This window comes from Passer domesticus, chromosome 2 (genome assembly GCF_036417665.1).
Source record: "Passer domesticus isolate bPasDom1 chromosome 2, bPasDom1.hap1, whole genome shotgun sequence".
NCBI classification, from domain to species: Eukaryota; Metazoa; Chordata; class Aves; order Passeriformes; family Passeridae; genus Passer; species Passer domesticus.
In genome coordinates this window covers 1,643,501-1,671,376 of record NC_087475.1, presented here as the reverse complement: position 1 = coordinate 1,671,376, position 27,876 = coordinate 1,643,501, and the positions used below count along the sequence as shown (strand labels likewise).

At 51.9% G+C, this 27,876-nt stretch overlaps 2 protein-coding genes across 4 annotated transcripts in view; both read right to left on the bottom strand.

The window, feature by feature from the left end:
* SMIM11 (small integral membrane protein 11) overlaps positions 1-24,296 on the bottom strand; it is a 37,671-nt gene extending 13,375 nt beyond the window's left edge. Inside the window, exons 1-5 of one of the 2 annotated variants that reach the window (XM_064405474.1) lie at positions 24,170-24,283; positions 22,918-22,979; positions 19,823-19,911; positions 17,979-18,158; positions 16,280-16,445 (exon numbers count right to left, since the gene is read on the bottom strand). In XM_064405474.1, the coding sequence (XP_064261544.1) occupies positions 17,991-18,158; positions 19,823-19,843 (189 nt within the window). In that variant the 5' untranslated portion in view covers positions 19,844-19,911; positions 22,918-22,979; positions 24,170-24,283 and the 3' untranslated portion in view covers positions 16,280-16,445; positions 17,979-17,990. Of the gene's footprint in view, positions 1-16,279; positions 16,446-17,978; positions 18,159-19,822; positions 19,912-22,917; positions 22,980-24,169 lie in introns of those variants that run through there. The other variant, XM_064405476.1, reaches the window with a different exon arrangement.
* A 1,387-nt stretch (positions 24,297-25,683) lies between these two features.
* KCNE2 (potassium voltage-gated channel subfamily E regulatory subunit 2) lies at positions 25,684-26,556 on the bottom strand. 2 transcript variants are annotated; one of them, XM_064411250.1, is made up of 2 exons: positions 26,414-26,556; positions 25,684-26,320 (listed from the first exon to the last, which is right to left on the bottom strand). In XM_064411250.1, the coding sequence occupies exon 2, from the start codon at positions 26,301-26,303 to the stop codon at positions 25,926-25,928; it is 378 nt and encodes a 125-aa protein (XP_064267320.1). In that variant the 5' UTR covers positions 26,304-26,320; positions 26,414-26,556; the 3' UTR covers positions 25,684-25,925. The 2 variants fall into 2 exon arrangements, with proteins under 2 accessions (XP_064267320.1, XP_064267321.1); XM_064411251.1 differs by having other exon boundaries at positions 25,684-26,317.
* Positions 26,557-27,876: the final 1,320 nt, after the last annotated feature.

The following is a 27,876-nucleotide window of genomic DNA, read 5'->3' as shown; positions in this document are numbered from 1 at the left end:
AATTAGCAAAAATTGCATGTTTGGGATGAAACTCTTGGATGTGATTTACAGCCCTCATGGGCAGATTGGCACAAAGCTTTTCTAAGATTGCCACGTTCTTCTCAAAGAAGGCATTTCAGAGAGCTAAAAATGATCCATGGATTTCTGTCAAAATGGGAAAATCGTTGCTGCCAAAAGCTTATTTTGGGGTGTGGGATTGGGAGATGGTGCAAAAAATTGTTTCCATCTTCAGATTTTTCAGAATGGCAAGATTTTGTGGTTTGCTTGGAGGCAATGGTTTGCCCAGAGCAGCAGGACACTGGGGCTGGAGCAGCCTGGCACAGGGGAAGGTGTCCCTGCCATGGCAGGGCTGGCACTTGGTGGGATTTGAGGTCCCTCCCCACCCAAACCAATCCTTGATTCTGTGACAATCCCAGTATAGATTTCCTCTCCTCTTGGTGAGGTTACTTTTCATCCCATTTCCACTGAGCTAATCCCTGGAACTGGCAGGGTTATTCCTAAATTCTGGCACTGCTGCTGCCTCACCAGCAGAACAGAAGCAGCCTGGGGGAATTGTGTGTGCCCTGCCCCGTTTTCCAGGCAGACAGCACAGCTTTGCATTCCCTGAATTCCTGCCCTAACTTGCCGCTGGCTTCCTCTGCGGAGCTCTGCCTGTCAGATGTGCAGCTGGAGGATGGAATGCTGGAATATCCTGAGTGGGAATAAACCCCCAGGGACTCCCCAGTGCCAGCCCTGCCCTGCCCAGATCCCACCAAGCCCAGCCTGGGCACCCCTGGCAGCGCTGGCCAAAGGCTCCTGGAGCTCTGGCAGCCTCGGGGCCGTGCCCATTCCCTGGGCAGTGCCAGCACCTCTGGGGAAGAGCCTTTCCCTAAAATCCAACCTGAATCCCTCCTGGCACAGCTCCACCAGGATCCTGTCACTGTCCCAGGGAGCAGAGACTGGAGCTGCAGCTCAGCTGAGCTCAGGCTCCTCCAGCTGAACATCCCAAATGCAGGAATCCCCAGAGCAGAGGGCAGGGAGTGGTGTGAAGGCCCTGGGCTCAGCTAACCCGTTCTTTTTTGCTTTTTTTCTTTGTTTAGATTTGGCCTCTGGAGTGGAAGCTGCCATGGCTTTGAGCAACCACACCAACAGCAGCTCGGTGCTGCCCAATTTGCTCCACATGGAACAAAAGAAGGCCCTGAGGTTCAACAACTACAGCAACCCCGCCCTGGAGCTGCAGGAGGAGATCATGGCCTCCTTCTACATCCTCATCATCGTCGGCTTCTTTGGCTTCCTGCTCTTTGTCATGATGCTCAGCAACATCGTTTCCAGCAAGCCTGAGAACTACATGGACTACCTGTACTCGGGCAAGCTGAGCCCGCCCCGGGGCCAGCTGGAGCTGCCCCAGGCCCACAGCAAGGACACCAGGGACACCAGGGACACCTTTGTCATCATCAACAGCGCTGCCTTCCTGGACCTGCAGCGCCAGGATGGCACAAACCAGCCTGGGGCTCAGGGGCTGGGCACAAACTCCGTCCTCAGGGATGTGTGAAAATGGTTTTGTTTTTTTTTTTCATTTTCCTTCTGTTCAGCCCACCCAGGGATCATTTTCCTACTTGGGGAGGCTTCCCACGTGCAGCTGTGAAGGCACCAGAGGGGAACCTGTGTTATTCCAGCTCCAGGCCTTTGGATGAGGGGCTGGGGATGAATTCTCTCTTGGCTGCTCTTCCGTGGCTGTTCCTGTTGTGTTTCCATGGCTTGGCTCTCAGGAGAAGGGATCACCCTTCCTTTGCTGTTGCCTCCAGCAGGGCCAGGACGTGTCCAGCTGGGACAGTGTGTCTGTGCCTGCTTCCTGGTATTCCTGATTCCCTAATTTATTTGGGAGCTTAGAGCTGCCAGTGAGCCCTGGTGTGACAGTGGCAGCAGGAACAGCCTCCGTGTCCAGCCTGAGATGATGGGAAAGGGTTGAAGATCTGTGTCCACAAGGAATGAAGGACATTCCAAGGATCTGGAGGCACGTGCTGGACTTGGACTTGTGTGGTCTGCAGCAGGTTTTGGACAGTGGTCGTGCATTTCTCAGCAGCTCTCCCACACTTGGCTGCCCTAAACCAGGAAAATGAGGAGAAGCAGGACATCCCATTCCCAAGGCTTGGGGACAGGACAATGGGGAATGGCTCCCAGTGCCAGAGGGCAGCAATGGATGGGATCTTGGCAATGAGGAATTGTTCCCTGGCAGGGTGGGCAGGGCTGGCACAGGGTGCCCAGAGCAGCTGGGGCTGCCCCTGGATCCCTGGCAGTGCCCAAGGCCAGGCTGGACACTGGGGCTGGAGCAGCCTGGCACAGGGGAAGGTGTCCCTGCCATGGCAATGGTGGCACTGGATGATCTTTAATGTTCTTCCAATCCAACACATTCCATGCTCCTTTTGCCCCTCCCTGGGCAGCCTCAGGGCTGACAATTCCCAGCTGGAGCCCTTGGGGATGTGACACTGCTGTGCCAATGATCCCAAAAATAAATCCCTGCTGCTTCCCCAGGGTGGTTACAGGAGCCAAGGGGGTGTTGCAGTTTTGGGGTGTCTTCTGCAGGTCCCCACAGGGCTCAGGAGTGCTGAGTCTGTGCCCTGCAGAGTCCTGGAGTCCAGGATGGGAGATGTGGAGAGGCAAATGCTGGCAGAGGGTTCCAGCTTGCTACCCTTGGTCCAAGAATTCATTGGCAAAAGCTCTGGAGTCTGCAAATCCAAATGGTTGGAGACCAGCGGGGCAGATACTGTGAGAACCTTGAGGCATTTGGTTATAGGAGTAAAAATCCTATGAAATCCTATAAAATTGTGAGTTTGAATGCTGGGGGCTCCTCTCAGCCTCCTTTATGTTCCTTTTGTGTGTTTGCTCGTTCTTACTGACAGAAAAAGAATTCCCAATAATTTTATAGGCAGCATTGTTTCCTAATTCTCCTTCCACAGGTTTTTACTGTCTGGAACATCACATTTTGCTACTGTGATGTTTTTCTCTCCCAGATATTCCTGTATCCTTTTCTGCCATGATAAAGTGTTGCTGTTATGGGATTTTGCCACTGTTTGGGCCAATCCAACCGCCTGGAATTGATTTATTCCATGTGGCCACATCCTTAAAGGGAGTTTTCAGAGCCTGATCTCCTCAGAACTGTTCCAAGGCTGCTACTTCCAGCTGATACCCAAGCTGAAATCCAAACCGCTCTCTTGGCTTTCCACACTTGTCCTTGGAATTCCAGAGGTTCAGCTTTCCAGCAGAGACCTCTCCTTTTTTGGACAGGTGCATATTCCCAGCCACTGGCTCCAGCAGGGGCCAATTAGGGATTGGAGTTGGTTTTGGATCCTGTTCCTTTGGCTCCCCCGAGGTGTCCACAACTCCAGCTCCCAGCAGCCACGTTCCCACTGCTGCTGCTCAGCTGGAAAACGGGAGGTGTTTAAAGGTTGGAACAACATTGGCAGCTTCCAGGTTTGTTCCTTCTCAGCAGTGTTTTCCAGAAGGGCACAGGTGGCACCATCCAAAATTGGATCAAATTTCTGCTGTGCCAGGACTGAGAGGAGAAGCCTGACTTCCAGCAGCTCTGAGAATTCCTGCTTTGCACACCCAGTTTTTCCATTTTCCCATGCAACAGCATCAGGAAGCAGAGTTGGTGGAGCCTCATTCCATGCTGAAATCCAGGTTTTGGAGGTGCCTCATTCCATGGTGAGATCCTGGTTTTGGAGGTGCCTCATTCCACAGTGAGCTCCAGGTTTTGGAGGTGCCTCATTCCATGGTGAGATCCAGGTTTTGGAGGTGCCTCATTCCACGGTGAGCTCCAGGTTTTGGAGGTGCCTCATTCCACAGTGAGCTCCAGGTTTTGGAGGTGCCTCATTCCATGGGGAGATCCAGGTTTTGGAAATGCCTCATTCCATGGGGAGATCCAGGTTTTGGAGGTGCCTCATTCCAGGTTTCAGCTTCCATCACCCACTCCAGATTTTGGGCAGGGATTTCACCTCCTGCACCAGTGGCAGCTGCAAGGAAATGCCAGGCTGGAAGTTGAATTCCACCGGGAAGGGCAAACTGAGCTTCCAACAGGAAATTCCCTGCTGAGGGATGACAGAGCTCTGATATTCCCTTGGGAATGAGCCCATTCCTGCTCACACCTTCACCAGCTCCTGCAGGTGGCTGAGGTGGGTCCTTGTCTCTGCACTGGGGGCTCCACATCCCAAAAAGAGAGGGGAAGATCAAATTCTGACCACTCAGGATCTGGTTGGTGGCTTTGTCCCCTTCCCAGCCACTCTGTCCCATCCCCTTGGAGCTTTTTTTCCTCCTGGTTTTCCCTCCCCACCCCAGGGAGATGCAGCTCTGCCTGCACCATTCCGAGCACACTGGTAAAAGCTCCAACTCCTAAAGAAATCCAGGCAAGGAAAATTCCTATTTCCACCTGGAATGGTGGCTGGGATGAGGCAGAAGCCGTGAGGGGAGTGGGATAAACTCAGCCTTGGCTGAGAATTCCTAATGCCCAACCCCAAACTCCATCAGTTTTCACAAAGTCTCTGCCTGGTTTGGCAGGAAACCACCAGCTCTTGTACTGACTCTGTTCTGAGGAGTAGGAGGCTTTTAATTTAATTATTGTCTCAATTTATTTTCTAAATTTCCCACCTTTTTCTCTTTCCATCCTGAGGCCATCTTTGATTTGGGCAAGCTTTTCTCTCTTGGTTCCAGCAGAGCTAAAATTACCCACTTTTGGAAAGTGTTTTTGACACAGAAATGCAACTTTGGTGTGGGACTTCAGCTCATGCTCAGGAATTTATCAGCCAGCGGGAAGGAAAAGAGATTATTTAAATTTGAGATGGTGTTGGTTAGAAAAGAATCCTAATCTTTGTCACTTTGTGTAAGACTGGGAGAGAACCAAATTCCCTGTGGAGAGTTGGTTTTGGAAAAAAAAAGAAAAAGAAACCTACAAAACATTTAATTTAGATAAAAATAAAATATTAAATTTCAAACTTAATTTTAGCTGTAATATAATACAGCAGTTTAAAAAAACACCCTACTGTCGCTGTGTATTTCATTATGTTCTGAATTTCATGATGTTTTTAGTTGGCATTTAAAAATAAATGTGAAAATGTGTGTAAAATAAATGGTTTTGTGATGAATTTTAGCTCGAATCTCAAATGTGGTGACTGGGAAGGTAATGACATCATGACCCCTGAAGCGGGTCATTGGGATCTAAGTGATAATTGCCACCCTAATTGCTCCATTAGCAGGGACTTTGTGCAGGGGTAGGTGGGAAATTTGGTGGTGGGGTTGGTTTATGTCACTGCTATGGGGTTGGGATAGAGAATCCCCTGCTCAGTGACTCTGGGATTGCCAGGTCACAGAATCAGGAATTCCTGAGTGGGAATAAATCCACATGGATCACCCAGAGCCCCCAAGCCCAGCCTGGGCACCCCTGGCAGCGCTGGCCAAAGGCTCCTGGAGCTCTGGCAGCCTCGGGGCCGTGCCCATTCCCTGGGCAGTGCCAGCAGCCTCTGGGGAAGAACCTTTCCCTAAAATCCACCCTAAATCCTTCCTGGCACAGCTCCAGCCAGGATCTATCGGTTTCTCTGGATTGAAGGCACTTGAAATTCATGTTCAGACTCAGGTATTTATTCTTTCTTATCAGTAAAACAGCCTCACTACCATGAGTTTGGCAGCTTTTCATTAGAAGGCACAAAATGGCCAACAATCTTTTGTTACAAGGTTTTTTAAGACTAAACTGTCCAATTAAGAGCTGACACCTGGATTATTTTCCCTTCTAACCCAATAACTGATCCCACAGAGCTGCAATGCAGACTGTTCTGCCCAATTACAAAATGCCACCCAAACCCATGGAGAAGGAGGAAGAAGAAGCATGAAGAAGAAACCCAGGACAACCCCCTGTGCCCTCCATCTTGCTTCCATCCACAACACACTAAAAATAAAAAATAATCCCAAACCCTAAATTTCTCACCAAGTGATCCACCTACACTACACTCCATAATCTATTTCACACTTCTGTGGATTCCAGTCTCTCTTGAAGTCTAGGAAATCTTTCTCCATGAATGAGGGGCAAAGTCAGGAACATCATCTCAGCCTGGAACAGCTCAGGGACAGGGAGGGAACAGGGAAGAAGGGAAGCCCTGCCTCATTCCTGGGTGCTCCCACAGCCCTTCCCTCACTGCTTTCCTCCCGGTGTCCACTCACAATCAGGAGGGGCTAAAAGCAAGAGTGACAAAAGTGACACGGCCTTTTTGTGCCTGTCTCAAGGGCACTTTTGGAAGTGGCTCCCAATTTCTATTGTGGTGCTCCTTACTGTGTTTCTTGTGGATTTCTGAGAGAATCAAGACCATAAAAACAAAAAAGACAGAAGATATGATTCACTAAAGAGGCAAAGCTGTGCTGTGATTCCCCTGTGTGTGGAAGTCATTGAAATGGGGATTTTTGTGGCAGAGAGAGATCTAAAACAAGGGAATCTCATCTACCTTCAGAGGAATCCACAGATTTAATTCTCCAGAGCTGAGATGTGAATGGGAAAAGAAAAAATAGCTCTTCTCAGTTTCAGACTCCTCAGCAAAAACATCTGTTTGTTTTTGACCATCAGGGAAGCAGCAGGGAATGGGAAATGGAGGAAAGAGGAGGGAAGGGAAAGGGAAAGACTGGATAGGGGCAGAAATGATTTTATTGTCCAGGTATCTTAACCCTGCACATAATTCCACATTGCCTTGAAGCAGCAATTGCTCCACTAAATATCCCAGAAGAATCAAGGTGGAAAGAGCCTTCCAGGACCATCCAGTGCCACCCCAGCAGCACCAGCACCACCCCAAACCCTGTCCCCAAGGCCACATCCAGACTCCTCTGGGACACTAGGGATGTGGGGGCACAGGAACAGCTGATCTGCTGCAGTGTGGGCTGTGCCCAGAGGGATCCTGACAGCTGCCCCAAAATATCTGCTAAAACCTGTCTAAATATCCCAATAACTCCATGGCTGAAAGTCAGAGACGACATCAGGGTGCCCTGTCCTTAATTCCTGCTGGGCAGGGACACCTGGGATGGTTCTTTGTGGCTAAAGAAAAATCCCAGAATGACCAAGAGACTTCCATGGGCATCCAGCATCACCCCAAACCCTGTCCCCAAGGCCACATCCAGACTCCTCTGGGACAATCCCAGTCACTCCAAACCTCCCTGGGCAGCTCAGCCCAAGGCCTGACCACTCTGCCAGGGAAATTTTCTTTCCCAGTCTCCAACCTGAGCCCCCCCTGGTGCCATTTGAGGCCATTTCCTCTCCTCCTTTCCCTGCCCCTCCTGGCAGGAGCTGTGAAAAGCCACGAGGTGCCCCCTGAGCCTCCTTTTCTCCAGGCTGAGCCCCTTCCCAGCTCCCCCAGCTGTTCCTCCCAGGCCGTGCTGATGGACTGGGAGTGCTGTGAAATCAGAATGAGGAAAGGAATAGTTGTGGTGCCTCTGTCCCCCGGGGAAAGGCAGGGATTGCACAGCCCTGGGCTTCTCCTGAGCCACAGCTCCGCTCAGCCCATGGCCCAGTGGCTGCTGCCCTGCCCTGCTGACCCTTCTGGGGACAAGGAGCAGCTCCAGACAGAGCAGCACAAATCCCAGCACTGCATTGTTGTGTCTGGGTTCACGGGAAGGAGAACAAGCCCAGACCTGAAGGGTTCAGAGTCCTGGCTCTGCTCCCTCGCTGGGCTTTGGTTCCAGGCCTCAGGTCCTGGTGCTGTTCCCACCCTTGTTCCAGGGAAAGGTGTGTCCTGCCCTCCCCGACACAGCAGAGCCCACGGCACCAGGAATGGGACCAGAGGGTCACGGAATCATGGAATGGTTTGGGTTGGAAGGACTTTAAAACTCATTTTGTTCCATCCCCCTCCCACTGCCCCAGGCTGCTCCAATCCCCAGTGTCCAACCTGCCAGGGATCCAGGGGCAGCCACAACTTTTTGGAAATTCCATTCCAGGACCACCCCACCCTGCCAGGGAACAATTCCTCATTGCCAAGATCCCATCCATTGCTGCCCTCTGGCACTGGCAGCCATTCCCTGGGTGCTGTCCCTGCAGGCCTTGTCCCCAGTCCCTCTGCAGCTCTCCTGGAGCCCCCTCAGGCCCTGGGATAGCTCTCAAATCTCCCCAGAACCTTCTCTCCTCCAGGCTGGACAACTCCCATCCCCTGCTTCCCATCCATTTAGCACCAGGAAATATCCCAAGGAAGCAATTTGTGCCACAGGAATTGTCCTCCCTGGTTTGGATTCCTTGGGAAGGCAAGAGGGAAGCCCCCATGAAGGATTCCATGGAAACAAGCATTAGGAAAGAGGAAGTTTCCTGCCAGATTCCCAGAAAATAAAGGGGAAAATAGAACAATCTGCTTTTCCTGGGCAAGCTTTGTCAAATCCCTTCCCATTTCCCTCTGGGAGGTTGAGGCCTGGCAAAACTTTTCTCCCCAATCCCTTTTAACATCATGGAAACCTGTGGGCAGGAAAAAGAGCTGAGTCTGAAATCCAAGGAACTTTGGGATTTCACACAAACCCCTCCAAGAGGAGTCCTTGCCTTTCCTCCAGTCCCCCTTTGCTGCTGTGTGGGATAATTACAGCCCATGTTTCCCACAAAACCCTGTAACCCTTCGTGGGGAAGGAAAATATTGTGGCCGATGCAGTTGTGACTCAACTGGTAATTTGGGATGACGAGCAATTCCTTGAACATCTGACTCAAGTTAATGGGAGGATGTTACCCAACAGCAGCACCTTAGTCAAGAGTGCTGAAATAACACCCCAGCTCCTCAGCAGGGCTTGAATTCCCCAGTATTTTATTGGGTTTGCCAGCAGGAGCTCTTGGGGGGAGGCTCAGGGCATTTGGACATTGCAGGAGAGCAAAGCCAAGCTCTGGTCTCACTCAGGAATCTCTCTGTGTGGAGATTTTTCTCTAAAATGTGGGAAAAAATAATTAAAGGATCTTTGCATAGGGGCAAGAGGCAGAGGCAGATGCAAATGTTGGGGAGAAGCTGTCACAGATGTCCCTCTGCTCGAGCTGGAATGCAAATCACTTGAATTTCCATCATGTCTTGTTAACTAATGACTCCTGAGGCTTTTCCAAGCCTCATCTTCATGAGAAAAAAACCTACAAGCAGCTCTTGGAGCAGGTCTGTAATGGATCACCCCATTACCCAACACATTTTTAGATGGGCACATTTTAAATGGGAACATTTTCCCCCATTTTCAAGTCCTCATTCTGACAACCTTCTGCAACTCGGGGCCAAAAGCACTTGGGGACATAATTTAGGGGTGGTTATGGTGGGACTGGAGGATCCTGGAGGTCTCTCCCAAGCTGCATGGTTTGGGATTTTGGGATAGAAGCTTTTCTGGGTGAGCAAGCAAAGTGGAGAAGTGGGAGAAGGGTGGCCAGGAATGGAGAGCCAGGAGACAACACTCAAAGCTCATGGGAGCCTCCTCCTTGGAATTTCTTCCTGTAGGGCCCAGGTGGGAGAGGGAACACCCTAATGATGGTTTGTGTGAGAAAAGCAGAACAACAGAGCCCAAACACAAGGCCCAAGCTCATTTCTTTGACTCCAACCCCACTGTCAGGGGCTGCCATTTGTTGGTGCTTGGCTCTGAGCCTCCCCACACCAATGAGGAGCACTAGGCTGGGAAATGAGCCTGAGTTTAGGCCAGAGAAATGAGTCAGGGCAGATGAAAAAGAGCTGGAGGGCTGCAAGAGTGCCATGCTGTGAGGCAAAGCCAAACAGCAGGAGGAAGTCCAGGAAAAAAAAAATAAAGGAGAGTCACCCATCTGTGCTCCATGGCATCAACAGGAAGCAGCCACATCCATCCTCCTCCATGTGACAGCCACATCCCAGCCTCAGGACAGACTGGAAGAGCCTTGCAGGGATGCTGGGACACGTGGACATTTCCAGCAGCTCCCTCTGATCCAGCAGGAATGGCTGCCAGCTGGAAATCCACATGGATAAAAGCCTGATGGCTCCTTTGTGCCCAAACAAACTTTCCCTCTGCAGGAGCACACGAGGAGCTCATTGCCATGGGACAACCTGGGGCAGCTGCCAGAATTCCTGATATCAGCTGGGATTGTCCCAAAGTGCTCCACACGTGAGCCAGGCGAGGTCCAGCTGAGCCCAGACACGCTGGAATTGCTCCAGCAGCCAAGACAAAGCAGCTTCAAAGCCAAAGCCAAGCTGGGCAGGGACTTGGGTTGTGCCACCTCCCAGTCCTCGGTCACTCACAGCCAAAAAAAGGTCCTTGGGTCAAATCCAGGGGGAAAAGATCAACTCAGGCTGTGGAAATTTTACCTGAGCTGTCCCCACACACTCATGGGTGGGACGTTGGGCTGTTTTCCATGTGGAGCTGCAGTGTAAGAGCCAAAGCTCAGAGAGAGCCCAGAGCATGGGGAAAGGTCACACAAGGAGCAGCTGGAGGAGCCTGAGGGAGACCCTGAGGGGCTGCAGCTCCAACCTCTGCTCCTGGCACAGGGACAGCACCCAGGGAGCAGCTGGGGATGGGCCAGGGCAGCTCCAGCAGGAATTAAGGACAGGGCACCCTGACGTGGTCTCTGACCTTCTGCCGTGGAGTTATTGGGATATTTAGACAGGTTTTCAGCAGATATGGATATTTTGGGGCAGGCTGGACACAGCCCACACTGCAGCAGATCAGCTGTTCCTGTGCCCCCAGATCCCAAGTGTCCCAGAGGAGTCTGGATGTGGCCTTGGGGACAGGGTTTGGGGTGATGCTGGATGCCCATGGAAGTCTCTTGGTCATTCTGGGACTTTTCTTTAGCCACAAAGGACCATCCCAGGTGTCCCTGCCCAGCAGGAATTAAGGACAGGGCACCCTGATGTGGTCTCTGACCTTCTGCCATGGAATTATTGGGATATTTAGACAGGTTTTCAGCAGATATGGATATTGTGGGGCAGCTGTCAGGACCCCTCTGGACACAGCCCACACTGCAGCAGATCAGCTGTTCCTGTGATCCTGGGGGAAAAGATGGGCTCCAACAAAGCCAGAGGGTCACAACAGCTGATCAAACACTCAATGAAGCCTCAGGGTCTCTCAGGAAACCAAAATGCCCCAAGGGTTGGCCCACTCAGCAGTCAGAGACCCCAAAAGATGCAGGAGCTGTTCCATAAGAAAGAAGCAATTCCAAAGGGTTTCCCCAGTTAAAAAGAAAACCCAGCCTGGGCAGTGCAAGGCACCCAAAGTGCAGAGTTTGGTTATTGCAGGTGAGGCAGGGAAACAATGGAATGTTGGGAGAAAAAGGGATCAGGTGCACTGAAAACCCCTCTGAAGGGAAATGTCTGGGGGACATCATCATTAATAACAATCCTCTGCTATTAGTAACAATTCTCTGCTATGCAGAAGAATCACAGAATCAGGGAGGTGGGAAAAGGCCCCCAAACCACGGCACAGGGACAGCACCAGGGAGGGGCTGGGGCTGTGCCAGGAGGGATTTAGGGTGGATTGTAGGGAAAGGCTCTTCCTCAGAGGCTGCTGGCACTGCCCAGGCTCCCAGAGCTCCAGGAGCCTTTGGCCAGCGCTGCCAGGGGTGCCCAGGCTGGGATTTGGGGACTCTGGGCAGGGCAGGGCTGGCACTGGGGGATCCCTTCCCACTCAGCAATTCCATGATTTTTATTATTCCATGAGATCAGGAGCATTTGGCTTGGCATTAGTCTCCATTGCAGACCAATGTTAAGTTTTCCACCTCTCCTGCTCCTCCTCCTGTTCAATCATTCCCACCCTGCCTGTCCCTGACCCCCTCCAGACTCAGCAAACCCTGGGCTAAGTGACCTTCAGGGGACACTGGGACTGGGATTATTCAAGGAATCTCTGGTTTCAGGAACAGCTGGTAGAAGAGGGGGGTTGAGGGAGGGATAAATTTCTCATTTTTCGTAGTGATTTCTCAACTTGGGAACTTCCAGGCTCCTTTCTGATCCCTGTGGGTTTATTCCCTTATTCCCACTCAGGAATTCCATGGTTCAGTCCCACCAAGGTCAGCACTGCTGGGTGCTCAGCAAGCTCCAGCAGAGTGAAGATTTAAGCCATGTTCACATCTCAGATGTGATTTGGGATAAATCCATCTCTTTGCTTTTTTTAAAATATTTGTTTTTCACATCTCCATTCAGCTCCAAGGCAGAGCTTTGCAAGAAAGAATCTCTGTGTATGTGTGTGGATGATCCTGAGATGTTTCCCACTGGCATCTCTTCCCCAGAAACCCATCAGGAATTTGATGAAAGAGTTCCTCTTGCCATCTTGCCTTGTCTTAAAAATTGCCCAAGCCAGGATGTGGGAATCAATGGAAGAGGAAGAAGCAAACTCCTCAATCTCTGTGGATCAGCAGTGCTGAACAGAGCTGCAGGAGAGTTGGGACAACATTCCCAGGGAAAAACTGGGATTGTTGGGGGCTCTGGGCAGGGCCGGGGGTGGGACTGGGTGATCCCTGTGGGTCCTTCCCACTCAGGATATCCCAACTCCCTCATGTGAGGTCCATCAGCTCCCCATTAGCCTTGAAGGCTGAGGTGAATAATAGTTAATAAATATTAACTAATTAACTATGTCATGTGTGCTATAATTAGAGGATGCAACAAGTTGCTGCATCCTTGGAAGCAATCCTGCCGAGACTGGAGCTGGGATCCCAGGGAACTGGGAAGGATTCTCCCCCTCACAGAACATTTGCAGGGCAGGAAAAAGCCAGGGCAGGAATTGCTGATTCCCAAGAGGAAAAGCAGGGAAGGAAATGTTGGGATCCCTGTTTGGAAGTTGGATCCCCTGGGATGTGCTCAGGGAGCTCTGCCTCCCTCCAGCTCCAGCCTCCTGGCAGAAGTCTCAGACTAAAAACTTTTAATGGGACTAAAATTAAGCTGAGCTCATCTCAGCTAAAGGTTAATGACAAAACTGTCCTGTTGAAGGTTCACATTTTCATTTTAAGGACCTCAGAAATCCCAGAGCCCCGAGCTCCCTATTCCAGCAGCCTGAGTCACCTCAGAACCTGGGAGAGTTTGGTTTGTTTCCCTAAAAATCCCTTAGCAGCTCCTTTCCTGATCACAGGGATTGCAGCTTTTGTTTAAACCCACACAGCCTTCATGTGAATAAAAGCAACCCTAAAGCTGCAAACACAGGAAGTTTAGAAGCCAGTTTTGAATTTTAAGCCTTTATTTTGTGTCTTCAACACTTGGCACCGGTGGCAATGACAATATCAGAAACACAGACCTGTGCAAGGGAGGTGCAGCCTGAACCCTGCTTTGGAAAAGAGGAATTTTATGGAACTGGGGAGGAGAAGAGACCCTGTGCTCTGTAGGCACCACAGTGACCTGGCTCATTTTTTGGGATGGGAATATTTCCAAGAGATTCCTGAGCAGATCCTCTGGTGTTGAAGTGGCACTTGGGGACAGAGTTTGGGGTGATGGTGGCACTGGATGATCCTGGAGGGCTCTTCCCACCTTGGTGATTCTGGGATACACCAAGCACTCCAAGGTCCTCTATCCTTGCTGCCTCCTTTCCCTCAGAAATGAAACTGAACTCTCTTTTCCTCTTTTAAATGTATTTTTAACCATAAAAACCTTTCTGTGTCCAAGGAAGGCCTGGAGGTGGCACTGAGTGCTCTGGGCTGGGGACAAGGTGGGCACGGGGCACAGCTGGCACTGCCTGGGCTGGGAGGGCTGTGCCAGCCTCAGGGATTTGGGAATTCTGGGATTCCTTCAGAATTCCAGGCCCCCAGCTGGTCTCTGAAGGAGAAACTGCAGCAAAGCTGAGCTGCTGTCTCCCCCCAGTGTCAGCAGATTTTTCCTGCTCGAGCTGTGGCACAAGGGACTCGCAAAGGTGAAATCACCTGGAAGCTGAGAGAGCACGGCTCAAATTCCCCAGGGAACAGCAGGGAACAGCCATGGCTCAGTTTGGGAAGAGATGAGGGACAGGGAACAGCCATGGCTCAGTTTGGGAAGAGATGAGGGACAGGGAACAGCCATGGCTCAGTTTGGGAAGGGACAGAGGGACAGGACTGGAACAGCTATGGCTCAGTTTGGGAAAGGACAGAGGGACAGGACTGGGAACAGCCATGGCTCAGTTTGGGAAAGGACAGAGGGACAGGACTGGAACAGCCATGGCTCAGTTTGGGAAGGGACAGAGGGACAGGACTGGAACAGCTATGGCTCAGTTTGGGAAGGGACAGGACAGGGAACAGCCATGGCTCAGTTTGGGAAGGGACAGGACTGCACAAGACCTTCTCTTATCCTGGAAATTATTGGATGTCCCTCATCCCAAGCTCTGATGCTACACTGAAATTTAGGAATGGCTTCAAGCAGGAGGAAGGCAGGGATGGATGGGATAGTGGGAGAAAATTCCTGGCTGGGAGGGTGGGCAGGGCTGGGATGGAATTGCCAGAGCAGCTGGGGCTGCCCCTGGATCCCTGGCAGTGCCCAAGGCCAGGCTGGGCACTGGGGCTGGAGCAGCCTGGCACAAGGGAAGGTGTCCCTGCCATGGCAGGGGTGGCTCTGGCTGATCCTTAAAATCCCCTCCACCCCAAACCACTCTGGGATTCCAAAATCAGGCTGGAGCAGGTTTGAAGTCCTTTACCTGCAAAGATTTGTCTGATTTGGCTGCAGAGGCAGGAATGTGCAGGAATCTGCAGGATTTCTGAGGAGACTCCTCACTGCTTCTTCCCCCATATTCAGGGACAAAAATAGAGCATTAATTCCCTTCTTGCACATCTTTGGCAGGGATGATTTTAAGCCAGGCTTGATTGCTTTGGGTGCTAAATGGTGCCCAGTGGCTTTGGTGGTAAATGGATATTGTGATTTCTGCTCACAAAACAGCAGTTGAAAAGCTAAAAAAAAATCCTCATTACTATTATTCTTCTTTTTTTCTAGAAAAATCTACTCTGAACAGCCTAAAAACTCCAGATTTGGGTTCATATCCAAAACCAAGCAGTGAGTGCACAGAGCCAAGCCACTGGTGTCACCAGAGCTGACAATTCCCTGGGGAGGTTTGGGGGATGGCTCCAGCAGAATTCCTGTGTTCCCTCAGGGAGGTGGGCACCAGGCTGTGCTCACTGCCAGCACAGGAACTGGATTCAATCCCACCCAGGTCACCTTGGCATGCTCAGGTGAGTGCAGGGAGCAGAGGGGAACTGCTGGATTCCCTGGGATTCTGGGAATTCCTGAGCCTGGCACTCTGAGGCTGCTGGAGCAGGGTATTTCTGTAGGATCCAGCAGGATCCAGCACAGCAGGACATTTCTCTGTGCTGGGAATGGCTTCCTGCACTGCTTTTGTTCTCCAGTCTCCAAGGAGACAGCAGGAAAAGGGAGATGTGAACATCCCTGCACTTCCAGGGTGCTCCCTGAGCATCCCCTGTGCTCTGGGCTCCTCCAAGGGCTCTCCAGCCTTCTCTTCCCTCCTCTCCCCACTGCACTGCAAAAATTCTGCTTCTCCTTAACTCCCAGAAGGGCGTAGGAAGTGCTTTGGAATGGAAATGGGGATGTGAAGGCACCTGAGGCACTGCCACACCTGAGCCTTTATTGCTGTTTCTGTGTTTCTCTGTTGATGAACCTAAATCTGCTCTGAGCCAGTTTGGGAGAGCTGGGAGTGTCCAGGAGAAGGAGAAGCTCCAGGAGAGCTCAGAGCCCCTGGCAGGGCCTGAAGGGGCTCCAGGAGAGCTGCAGAGGGACTGGGGACAAGGCCTGCAGGGACAGCACCCAGGGAATGGCTGCCAGTGCCAGAGGGCAGCAATGGATGGGATCTTGGCAATGAGGAATTGTTCCTGGCAGGGTGGGCAGGGCTGGCACAGGGTGCCCAGAGCAGCTGGGGCTGCCCCTGGATCCCTGGCAGTGCCCAAGGCCAGGCTGGGCACTGGGGCTGGAGCAGCCTGGCACAGGGGAAGGTGTCCCTGCCATGGCAGGGCTGGAACAAGGTGATTCCATGTCCAAGCTCTCCAGGATTTGGTGCCACTGCAGAGGCAGGAACAGCTGCCCCCAGGCTGAGCAGAGAACAGGAAACCAAAGATTTCTTGAGCTAAACCTCCTGCCATGAAACTCCTTCTGTGATCTCCATGGACCTCAGGAAGTTCTGGAGCTGCTCCTCTCCTGGGATTTTCCACCTGATTCCAGTCTGGCCCTTGCAGGAAGCAGCTGCAAAAGCTGCTCTGAGCCCTCTCCACTTCCTTCTGCCTCTCCATGAGCCTCCCAGGATGCATCCAGAGCATTTTCTCCTCCATTTTTCCCTCTTCCATCCCAGCCACCTCCCTGCAGCTGATCTTTCCCAAGTGCCTCCCCTGCAGCTCCAGTCCTTTGAGGAAGCAGCACCCACGTTTATTTTTTAAACAAAGACTTTTTTTTTTATTGCATAAATAGAGGCTCAGCTGCTTTGCTGTACATATAAAAACAGAGATAATTTAAGTGTCACTCTGAGGTTACCCATCCTTCTTTTCCAGGAAGGCTTCATCCTCCTGGGAAGGGATTCCAAGTGTCAGGAACCTGCAGGGTGGGGACAGAGCAGTGAGAAGAGCAGGCACAAGAGGGAGATTTGGGCACGGGGCACCTCTGGAGCTGTTCCCAGCTCCATGGGGGAATTCCTCCCTCCAAAATCCCAGAATTCAGGAGGGACAGAGCCTCTGCTGGGCAGCTCTGGGGACTGGGAAGAGAATTTCTGTGGGATCAGAGAGGTTTGAACACCAAGGGTGGTGGCACTGAGGTTTTGGGGCAGAAATCCCTGGAGCTGTGGGGTTTGCCAAACAGAATTCCCAGGGATAACACTGCACAGAACCCCAAAATCCCAGCCTGGTTTGGGTTAGAGGGATCTTAAATCTCATCCCATCCATCCCTGCCAGGGCAGGGACACCTCCCACTGTGCCAGGCTGCTCCAAGCCCTGCCCAACCTTCCCTTTTCCAGGGAAGTGCCCAAAATCTGCCCCAAAGCCCAGTCCAGAATCTGCTGGAAGCAGGAGACTGAAAAAAACCCCTTTGGTTTTCTTTTTTGGGGTTTTGTTTGGTGGTTTTTGGGTTTTGGTTTGGTTTTTGGGTTTTTTTGGTGGTTTTTTTGTTTTGTTTTGTTTTGGTTTGGTTTGGTTTTTGTGTGTGTGTAAATAGAAAAACAATTTGTTCCCATGGTTATTCCCAGGGCCTCATTTTTAGGCACAATTCCCAATCCTTGGGAATAAAAGGAATAAAACAGTGACAGGGTGGAAATAAAATCTAGGAAAGATTTTAAGTGTCTTTAGATGGGAGGGGATGACCTCAGAAAGGGAAATAAGATTTTATTTCAATAAAGAGCAACATGACAAACTCCCACCGAGCTTCCAAAGGGCAGGCAGGAATAGAATTCCCTTTTTGCTGCAGAACAGGGAGAAGTGAAGCAAACTGCTCCAAAAATGACAAGCAAGGCAGGGAATAGAATCCAAGCACCAGGCAGGACTCATTCTGCTCATGGATTTGCTCCAAGAATGCAGGGATTGCTTCAGCTTTGGAAACAGAGGGGAGGAGCTCAGGAATTTCAGAATGAAAATCCCAAATTTAGGGAATTTTGTCATGTTCATTTTGCTCTTTCAAGCAGAAGAAATGTGCATTTTTCTCAGGGAGTTCTGCACGGTGGATGTTCCATGGCAGAACCTGTCCCTTTGGGAATTCCAGGTGTGGAATTTTCCCTTTCCAGCTAAACCACCCCCAAGCTGTCGATGATTTCACTCCTCTAGAAAGGCTGATTATTTTCTCTCTTTATTTTGTGACTTCAGGCCCAGAGCTCTGATTGCAGCATCCTGCCTGGCTGCTCCCCTGCAGTTATTCCCAATTTATCCCCCTCTTTGTGCATCAGGCACAAAAATCCAGGGAATATTGTGCTAAAACATCTCAAACAGGACAGTGGCTCATGCAAATCCCACAAAGAATGAGAGAACAAATCCCCTGAAACATCCCAATTATTCCAAGAGCTCATTTTGGGATCCAAAATCCAAAGCAATCCCAGTGGGATTAGCAATGATTGTCCAAGCCCAGGAACTGGGATCAGTTCCATACCTGAGGCACTCTTCACTCATCCTTCTTCTCTCCTTCTGCTTTCAGTTTCTCCTCACGTTCCCTCTTCAGTTTCTGCTCAATTTTCTTGCTCTGGTACATTTTGACTCCAGCAAAGGCCAAGCAAAGGATCAATGTTTTAGCTGCCAAAATGTACATCAGCAGTGGGAAGTTCTCCAGAGCCTGGAATGCCAAAGAATCTGTTTAGGCACTTCTGGAACTCTTGGGCAATTAAAAATGAATTTATAGGGATGTTCTGCATCTGCCATTCTAATAGTAATGCTCCTCTCTTGCCATGGTTTTTATTTCTGTGGGAAATTAAACCAGGCAGAGCAACAAAGCCAAAGAAAAACCCCCTTCCCTCAAGTGCTGAACTCCTTTTGCTCATTTTCCAGCAATATTTGCACCATCTGGAGCTGAAAAAAAGGGAAGAGCTGAGTATTTTAGGGAAACTGTGAAAGTGGAAATGCTGCTGAAGAATCCTCACAAGTGATGGGTCCCTTGGGATCAGCTCTCACATGGGATCCCCAAAAACACTCAGGAAATCTTAATTCACAGCAATTTTGTAATGAACCTGCTCAGATATGGAAGGTGCAGATAAAAACCTTTAAACTGGCAGAAAAGGGACAAATCCAAGGATTGCTGTCCCAGTTTTGAATGCCTGGAATTGCACAGAGTGTTTCAATTCTATAAAAACATGGACTTGGAGAGGAAAATCCAGTGGGAATGGGTGGTGGGCACTGAGCAGGCCCCAGGGATGGGTGATCCCTGTGGCTCCCTTCCCACCAGGATATTCCAAGGTTCTGTGGTAACTCTGTGAACTTGCAATTCACCCTGTCCCTCAGGATCTCCCAAAGCTGTCAGGACACATCAAAGCTCTGAATTTAGGTGTCCCTACACCAGCAGGGAGCTTGGAAAAAACAGCACCAGGCTCTCCCAATCCCCCCACAATCACAGAGGCAGCAGCTCTGAACCCACAGCTCTGCAGCACCAGGGCAGGGGAGGCAGGGCTGGGGGAAAATTTGATTTAATGAGCTCAAATTGTTAATTACAGACTCATGGAATGGTTTGGGGTGGAAGGGATTTCAAACCTCACCCAGTTCCACTGTGCCAGGCTGCTCCAGCCCCAGTGCCCAGCCTGGCCTTGGGCACTGCCAGGGATCCAGGGGCAGCCCCAGCTGCTCTGGCAATTCCATCCCAGCCCTGCCCACCCTCACAGGGAGGAAATTGTTCCTAATATCTGATCTAAACCTGTAATTTTTCAGTGTGAAGCCATTCCCTGGGTGCTGTGCCTGCATCCCCTGGAAATTGTCTCTCTCCAGCTTTCCTGGGGCTCCTGCAGGCCCTGCAAGGCCACCCTGAGCTCAGCCCAAAGCTTCTCCTGTGCAGGTGAACAATGCCAGCTGTGCCAGCCTTTGCTGCCAGCAGAGCTGCTCCATCCCTCTGCTCATCCTGGAGCCTCCTCTGGGCTCTCTGCAGGAGGGACCTGCTCCAACACTGTGGTGTCTGTCACAATGACCCCAAAACCCCAAAAACCCCCAAAACCCAGTGGAGAAATCCCCTCCAGTAACAAAAGCAGCTGAGGGAAGAGCAGCCAGAGAAAAACCTGGAAAGAGGAAAGGCAGGAGCAGCAGGGCTGAGCAGAGCTCAGGTCTAACCTGGGAGGCCCCAACAGCAAATCCTGGGGCAAGCACATCTGGCAAGGAAAGACAAGAAGAAATCCCCTGTCCCTGAGGGTGTGGGGGTTAAACAACCCTACCCTGGGAAAGGAACCATCAGAACCCACCCAACACATCCCACATGGAAAGAGCAGCCATTCCTGCTTGGGGAACCTGCCCCAGCCTCACCTTCCAGTTAAAGGCCACCATCTCAGCTGTGGGGTGCCCCAGGACTGGGGGGGTCACACTCCTGGAGGCACAGGGCAGGGCAGGAGCATCTTGGAGACATGGAAAACAAAGCAGAATGAGCTCTTGGAGAAATAGAAATTCAAAGCAGAATGAACTCCTGGAGAAACAGAAATTCAAAGCAGAATGAGCTCTTGGAGAAATAGAAATTCAAAGCAGAATGAACTCTTGGAGAAATGGAAAACAAAGCAGAATGAACTCCTGGAGAAGTAGAAATTCAAAGAGAATTAGGCAAGCTGCTAATTAGCCCACCCTGCCCTGGGAGAGGCTCATCCCCAGCAATCCCCAGTGACCTCAGGGCCTTTCTGGGGCTCAGTGACAGGAGCAGGACAGGGCTCTGACAGCCCAGAGCAGGTGCTGGGGCTGGAATTCCACACCCTGACAGCTGCCCCATGGAAAACATGGAGAGCACGGCTCCCTTTGGAAGCTGGAGCTGTGTGTGCTGCCCCTGCCTGCCTCTGCTGGGGCTGAGGACACTCAGGAGCTGCCCTGGGGCTTCTTTGAGGGTTTCCAAGCCCACCTGCTCTGTTTGGAGCCTGAACATTGAATTAATCCTTGAATTTCTCAGTCCTCTGTGGTTGATTAATTTAATTCTCCATACTAAGAGTTTGTAAATATAGAAATTAGCAAAGCAAGCACTCCCTGAAGCCCTGAGTGGTCACCAACCATTCCAGAGCTGAATTCCTGGGATGAAAAGCCTGCAGCACACACAGCACTGCCCTGGGCTCTCTGCTCAGCTGCTGGAATCCAAATTAACCCCTGAAGGCCTTTCCTGTCCATGGAAAAGCAGGAGAGAACACTCCAGTGCCAGGAAAAGCTGAGCTGAATAAATCAGCACCACACCAGAGAGCAGCTGCTGAGCTCCCTGCAGAAATTCCATGTTCTTGCAGCTCCTGTCCTGCTCAGTTTCTGGGTAGATTTTCTAATTTCTCCAGCCAGAGCATCCTCTCCTCTCCTTCTCCCTCTCACCCTGCTGAGATCCCTCTGGAAACATTCCCACTCCTCCAGAGTGACCAAGACCCAGCTGTACCAAAGCCCTGGAGTGGCAGCCACCACCAAACTCCTGCTCATCAGTCACTGTTCCTGTTCTGATCCTGATTGTGCAGCTCCTTCTCCTGCTGGGAAAATGTCAGGGAGGTTGTGAACAGCGTCAGTGCTGCTACACCTCCAAGAAAATTGTCCCTGGATCCCTGGCAGAGTCCAAGGCCAGGTTGGACACTGGGCCTGGAGCAGCCTGGGATTAGTGCAAGGTGTCCCTGCCCATGGAGGCTGGATGGGCTTTGAAATCCCTTCCAATCCAAACCATTCCGGGATTCTAGGATTCCCTTCACACTTAAAAAACACCATTTATGAGCACTGAGGTCACCAGTGCACGAGCAGAAAGCTCCAACACTGCTTTTTCAAGGCTGGGATATCTTAAATCAACAGCTGGAATGGAGTGTTTGCCTTTCCCCAGGAGATAAGGCACAGAAAGGAGCAGGGAACACATCCAGAGGCAGGCATTGTTCCCTGCCCAGGGAAAGGCAGGCAAACACAGGGCCTGGGCCCCACGCAAGGGCACGGCTCCCTCCCCTCACCTGCAAGGAGCTCTGGAGTGCAGCCACGTGAGGAGGGACAGGGGCAGCCTCTGCCATTCCCTGAGAGATGCTCCATGAGCTGGGATAAGACAGCAGCAGGATCTGCCATTCCCTGAGAGATGCTCCATGAGCTGGGATAAGACAGCAGCAGGATCTGCCATTGCCTGGCAGATGCTCCATGAGCTGGGATAATCCCTGACAGATGTTCCACAGCTGGGATAACACAGCAGCAGCCTCTGCCATTCCCTGAGAGATGCTCCATGAGCTGGGATAAGACAGCAGCAGGCTCTGCCATTCCCTGGCAGATGTTCCACAGCTGGGATAACAGCACCAGGCTCTGCCATTCCCTGGCAGATGTTCCACAGCTGGGAAAACAGCACCAGGCTCTGCCAGGGATTTCTGGGACTGCACTGCCAGGCACTGCCTGCTCACTGCCAGGTGCCCTCTGGAGATTTATTCCTTTCCAAATGGGATCTGGTCATGAGCAGAGCCATGCCACAGTGGCTGCCCCAGCCCTGGCAGTGCCCCAGGGGTTTGGAGTTTGGAGCAGCCTGGCACAGTGGGAGGTGTCCCTGCCCATGGCACTGGATGAATTTTAAGGTCTCTCCCAACCCAAACCATGGGTTTTTAGAATTCTGGGCTCTGTGTGCAGCCTTGTCCCAGGGAATTCTGTCTGGTGAAGCAGATCAGGCTCCTGCAGATGGGAAAGAGGAGAGGGTCTGGCCAGATCCCACCTCAGGGCTGTGCCAGCAATTCCCTGCAAACCCCAAACCCTCTGGGATCCTCTGCAGGCACAGCAGGATCATTCCAGAAGTTGTGTCCCTCAGGGAGTGTGCACCACATCCCAGAGCTTGGGATCAGCCCTGATTGCAGCCCCAGGATCTCTGCCTTGTGCAACACAGCCCCACAGACAGCTCCAGGCACGTGGGAGGCCTGTGGTGGAGCAGGGAACTGAATGCCAGCCTGGATTGCTGCTCCAGCCCTCCCCAGGAAGCACAGCCTAGCCCAGGCTCTCAGGGCATTGTCTGCAGAGCTGGGACAGCCCCGAGGCACCACAGAACACCCAGAGAACAGCCACAGCATCCACACCCCCCAGAGGTGTCCTGGCAGGCTGCACATCTCACCCTGCCTGCCAGGAGCTCCACCATTCCCACAAAATGGGGCTGGAGATATTCCTGTGGGGATTGCTGAACAGCTCCAGCCACCAGGCCTCGGAAAGCACCGAGCTACTGAGTTATCTGAGTGCACTTAAATGTGACTTTTCTGAGCTAGAAAAGGGGTGTCACTCACCAAGGCCAGGCTGGATGGGACTCTGAGCAAGCTGGGAAGTGTCCCTGCTCATGGCAGGGCTTGGAATGACATGATCTTTAAGGTCCTTTCCAACCCAAACCTGATTCTGATTCTGGATCAACTCAAGGTTCCAACATTAAAAAAATTTTAAAAACCATCAGATCTTCCTACCTGATGAAGCAGAAATTAAAAGATGAGTGATTCCTCTGGCAGCTCCTCACATACTCCAAACTCTGGAAAACAGGAACAGAGCAGATGGGATGTTTTGTTTACACTGGATGGATTAAAATCAAAACAAACCCTGAAATGCCAGGGGCACATAAGACTCTTCCACCATGGCATCACCAGGGATCACAAAGATGATCCCAAAATTGGAGGCCCTCAGCTCTGGAAACAGGCTGGAGAACTGGGATTGTCCAGCCTGGAGAAGGGACAATTCCAGGGAGACCTTAGAGCCCCTTCCAGTGCTAAAAAGGAGGGAGAGGGATTTTTTTATGTGGGCAGAGAATGCCAAGACAAGGAGCAATGGTTTCAAACTGTCAGAGGGCAGGGCTGGATGGGATCTTGGGAATTAGGGACTATTCCCCGGCAGGGACTGGGATGGAATTCCCAGAGCATCTGGGACTGCCCCTGGATCCCTGCCCAGCTCTGTCCTGGGCTGGAGAAGAAGGAAGGGGCTGGGGAACAAGGAGGGAGGGTGGAAAGCAAGAAAATCAGGGGGTGCAGAACAAGGAAAGGGGATGGAGAGCAAGGAAGGGGGGCTGAAGAGAAAGAGGGGATACTGGAGAACAAGGAATGGGGATGGAGAACAAGAAATGGGTGCTGGAGAGTAGGGGGAGGATAAGGACAGGGGGCTGAAGAGAAAGGAGAGGGTACTGGAGAACAAGGAACAAGGGCTGGAGAACAGGAAAGGGGTGCTGGAGAGTAGGGGGACAATAAGGAGGGGGGGCTGGAGGGAAAGGCAGGGAGTGGAGAACAAGAATGGAAGGCCTGGAGGGGAAGGAAGGCGATGGAGAACCAGGAAAGGGAGCTGGTGAACAAGGAGGGAACGGAGGATATGGAGTAAGGGGGCTGGAGAGAAAGGAAGAGGCCGGAGAACACCGGAGGGGAAACTGAGCAAGGGGGGGTGGAGAGCAAAAAGGGGCTGGAGACGGAGGAAAGCGGGATCAGCAACACGGAAGGAACTGGAGAGAGGGAAGGGAGGGTGGATTAGACCGGAGGGGAGTTGGAGAGAAGGGACGAGGCCTGGAGAGCAAGGAGGAGGTGGAGAAGGAGCAGCGGCAGGCCGGGCAGGCAGCGGGCCCGGCAGAGCGGCCGAGCTGCGGGAGCGGAGCGCTCGGCCATGCGGGCCAGGGTCCGCCGGAGCCCCGCGGGGCCGTGAGGGGAAGGAAGGGAAGGAGGAAGGGGCCCGGGCCGGTCGTACCTGCGGGCGGCCATGGCAGCGGGGGCGGCGCTCCCGCACGGAGCTCCCGGCAGCGGCAGCGCCGGCCCGGCCGGGGCCGCTCCGCCCGCTCGGCTGCGGCGCCGGGCATGGCGGGGCTCGGCCAAAATTAACAGTTCTGCCCTAAAGCAGCTCCCGAAAGCACCGCGGCGAGGTCCCGGAGACCCCCGTGCTCAACTGGGGGTTGAGATTGGGGTTGGGATTGGGATTGTGCCCCTCAGGTGAGAGCCCACCTGAGAGCTGCCCCAGCCCAGGAGGAGCTGGAGCTGCTGCAGAGAGCCCAGAGGAGGCTCCAGGATGAGCAGAGGGATGGAGCAGCTCTGCTGGCAGCAAAGGCTGGCACAGCTGGCATTGTTCACCTGCACAGCAGAAGCTTTGGGCTGAGCTCAGGGTGGCCTTGCAGGGCCAGCAGGAGCCCCAGGAAAGCTGGAGAGAGACAATTTCCAGGGGATGCAGGGACAGCACACAGGGAATGGCTTCCAAACTGATAGCAGGATGGCTTGTATGGGATATTAGAAAGGAATTGTTCCCTGTGATGGAAATGAGGAGCTGGGATGGAATTGCCAGAGCAGCTGGGGCTGCCCCTGGATCCCTGGCAGTGCCCAAGGCCAGGTTGGACACTGGGGCTGGAGCAGCCTGGACACCTTCCACTATCCCAGGCTGCTGCAAGCCCTGTCCAGCCTGGCCTTAAACATTTCTGGGAATGTGGAGTCCACAGCTTGTCCGGGCAGCCTGTGTCAGCGCCTCACCACCCTCATACTAAAGAATTTCTTCTTAACATCTGATGTAAACCTGCCCTGCTGCAATTTAAGGCCATTTCCCTTTGTCCTATCAATACATTACTCTGTGAGAAGTCCCTCTGCAGCTCTCCTGGAGCCCCTTCAGGCCCTGCCAGGGGCTCTGAGCTCTCCCTGGAGCTTCTCCTCTCCAGGTGAGCCCCCCCAGCTCTGCCAGCCTGGCTCAGAGGGGTTCTGAAACAGCTCTGTGTTCTCCTCTGGACTCTCCAGCATCTCCTTTTTCTGGTGTTGATCCAGGGCAGTTCTGCAGGCTGGGTCTCACATGAGCAGAGTAGAAGACAATCCCTTCCTTCAGCCTGCTGGTTTTGCACCTCCAGCACTTCTGGAGTGTGATGGTATCAGTTCAAATCTCAAAACCTGTGGTCAAGACAAGCCAAAGGCTCCCAAAGAAAAGAAGCCCTTTGTCATTTATTATTTAACACCAGCAAAAATAGGAATCAGATCACTAAAAAGGAGTGGGGAGTGAGTGTGTGCAGGTATCAGGTCTCTCCTGTGATTCATTCCCTAATTGCTTCCTCAGTCAATGCGTGGAGATGGGAGATTTCACTGGACGCTTTCAGGTTATTTTTAAAGTGGTTTTAAGTCACACTGTTTGGATCTAAATTGGCACTTTTGACCAGCACTAATTCACGGTTATTCTGAGGTGGAATATCTGGAAACATCCAGATCTGCTTGTGGATTTAAAAAATGCTCAAATAATCAAGTTATCCCTGTCATGGCTTTATTTTCCCAAAGGACAGACTATCAAAGGGAAGCACAATCACAGATTTTTCTTGCACTTTCCCAAGATCCTCACAGGAACCATGACATTGATTTCCTCAGGACTCCATTATCCATTGACCTGTGTGTAAATTTAATCAACACTCCCACAGCTCTTTGGAATTCCAGTGAATTCCTTCTGTGTGACTCCATGAATCCCTCACTGCTGGCGTTCCAGAAAGTCAAGGTGACTCTGGGCTTGTTTTATCCCTCGCCCCCAGGTTTTCGTGGATCACACACTTGAGATCATCTGGGTTCAGAACCTGGTTCTTGTACTTCTCCCCCCAGTCCTCCACGATGTACTGGTGGTAGGGATCATTGGAGTGCTCCCTCCTCTTGGATTTCACAGTGCTCACCAGGATGGCCACGATGATGAAGGAGAACATCCCAATCATCACCATCAGGTAGAGGATAACGTAGTCAAAGTTTTCAGCAGCCACCTCAGCCTGCAGTTTATTCGCTGCTTCTGTCATGTTCCTCCTCCAGCTGTTCATGTAATTGAGGAAGGTTTCCTTGAAAATATCTTCCACTGCCCAAGTGAAGTTCTGCAGCTTGGCCATCCTTGCTAATTATGCTGCTAAAGACAAGAAAATATTCTTTTTAATCAGCTGTCTGCATTAAAAGAGTTGGTTTGGAGTATTTTGTCAGTGTCATGTATCTAGTAAGTCACTTTCTGACACTTGAAGGTGCAGCTTTAGCTCAGCTGAGAATCCCCATCTCTGAGTGGTTCAGTAGGTTCAGAGACCCAAGGAGGTCCTGCTCAGAATCATGGAATGGTTTGGGTTGGAATGGACCTTAAAATCCACCCCAGTGCCATTCCATGGGCAGGGGACATCTTCTCCTGTGCCAGGCTGCTCCAGCCCCAGTGCCCAGCCTGGCCTTGGGCACTGCCAGGGATCCAGGGGTAGCCCCCAGCTGCTCTGGCAATTCCATCCCAGCCCTGCCCACCCTCACAGGGAGGAAATTGTTCCTAATATCTGATCTAAACCTGTAATTTTTTCAGTTTGAAGCCATTCCCTGTGTGCTGTCCCTGCATGCCCTGGAAATTGTCTCTCTCTCCAGCTTTCCTGGGGCTCCTGCAGGCCCTGCAAGGCCACCCTGAGCTCAGCCCAAAGCTTCTCCTGTGCAGGTGAACAATGCCAGCTGTGCCAGCCTTTGCTGCCAGCAGAGCTGCTCCATCCCTCTGCTCATCCTGGAGCCCACTCAGGTCCCCTTTTCTCTGTGGGACACTTTGGTGAAGGTCCCCACAGCCCCTGTCACAGGGTTTGTGGCTCTGTCCCTTCCCTACAGAGGGGAACCTCCAAGGGAAGAAGGATTGCTCCTGAGGAGAAGACAATGCCATGGGAGGGACATGGAGGCTGAGACTCCATCCCTGGAGTGGCCTCAGGGACCATTTGGGACAGTCCCCACAGGGGAAGAGACACTGCCCTGGTACTGCAAAGCCATGTTTGATCCCATTTATCCCAAAATTCAGACCCCAGTGCTGCTCAGACCCATGAACCAGGTGTGTGTCACAGAGGAGGACAATCCCCCTCCAGCATTCCTTCCCACTCAGAGCCTATTCCCATCAGATCCCATTCCCACCCAAAACTCACTCACACCCAAAACTCATTCCCACCAGAGCCTGTTCCCACATAGATCCCATTCCTACACACATCCCATTCCCACACAGATCCCGTTCCCCACAAAAGATCCTATTTCCACATGGATCCTGTTCCCCGACCAGATCCCATTTTTCACCCAGATCTGTTCCTAGCCAAATCCCATTCCCAGCCAGATCCCATTCCCACTCAGGACCTATTCCCACCAGATCCCATTCTGACCAGATCCCATTCCCACACATATCCCATTCCCACCAGATCCCATTCCCACCAGAGCCATTCCCACTTGATCCCATTCCCACACAGATCCCATTCTCACCTGATCTCATTTCCACCTGATCCCCATTTCCACCTGATCCCATTCCCACAGAGACCTAACTCTCACCAGATCCCATTCCCAACCTGATCCCATTCTCACACAGATCCCATTCTCACCTGATCCCATTCCCCACCTGATCCCATTCTCACCTGATCCCATTCCCACCTCATCCCATTCTCACCTCATCCCATTCTCATACAAATCCCATTCCCA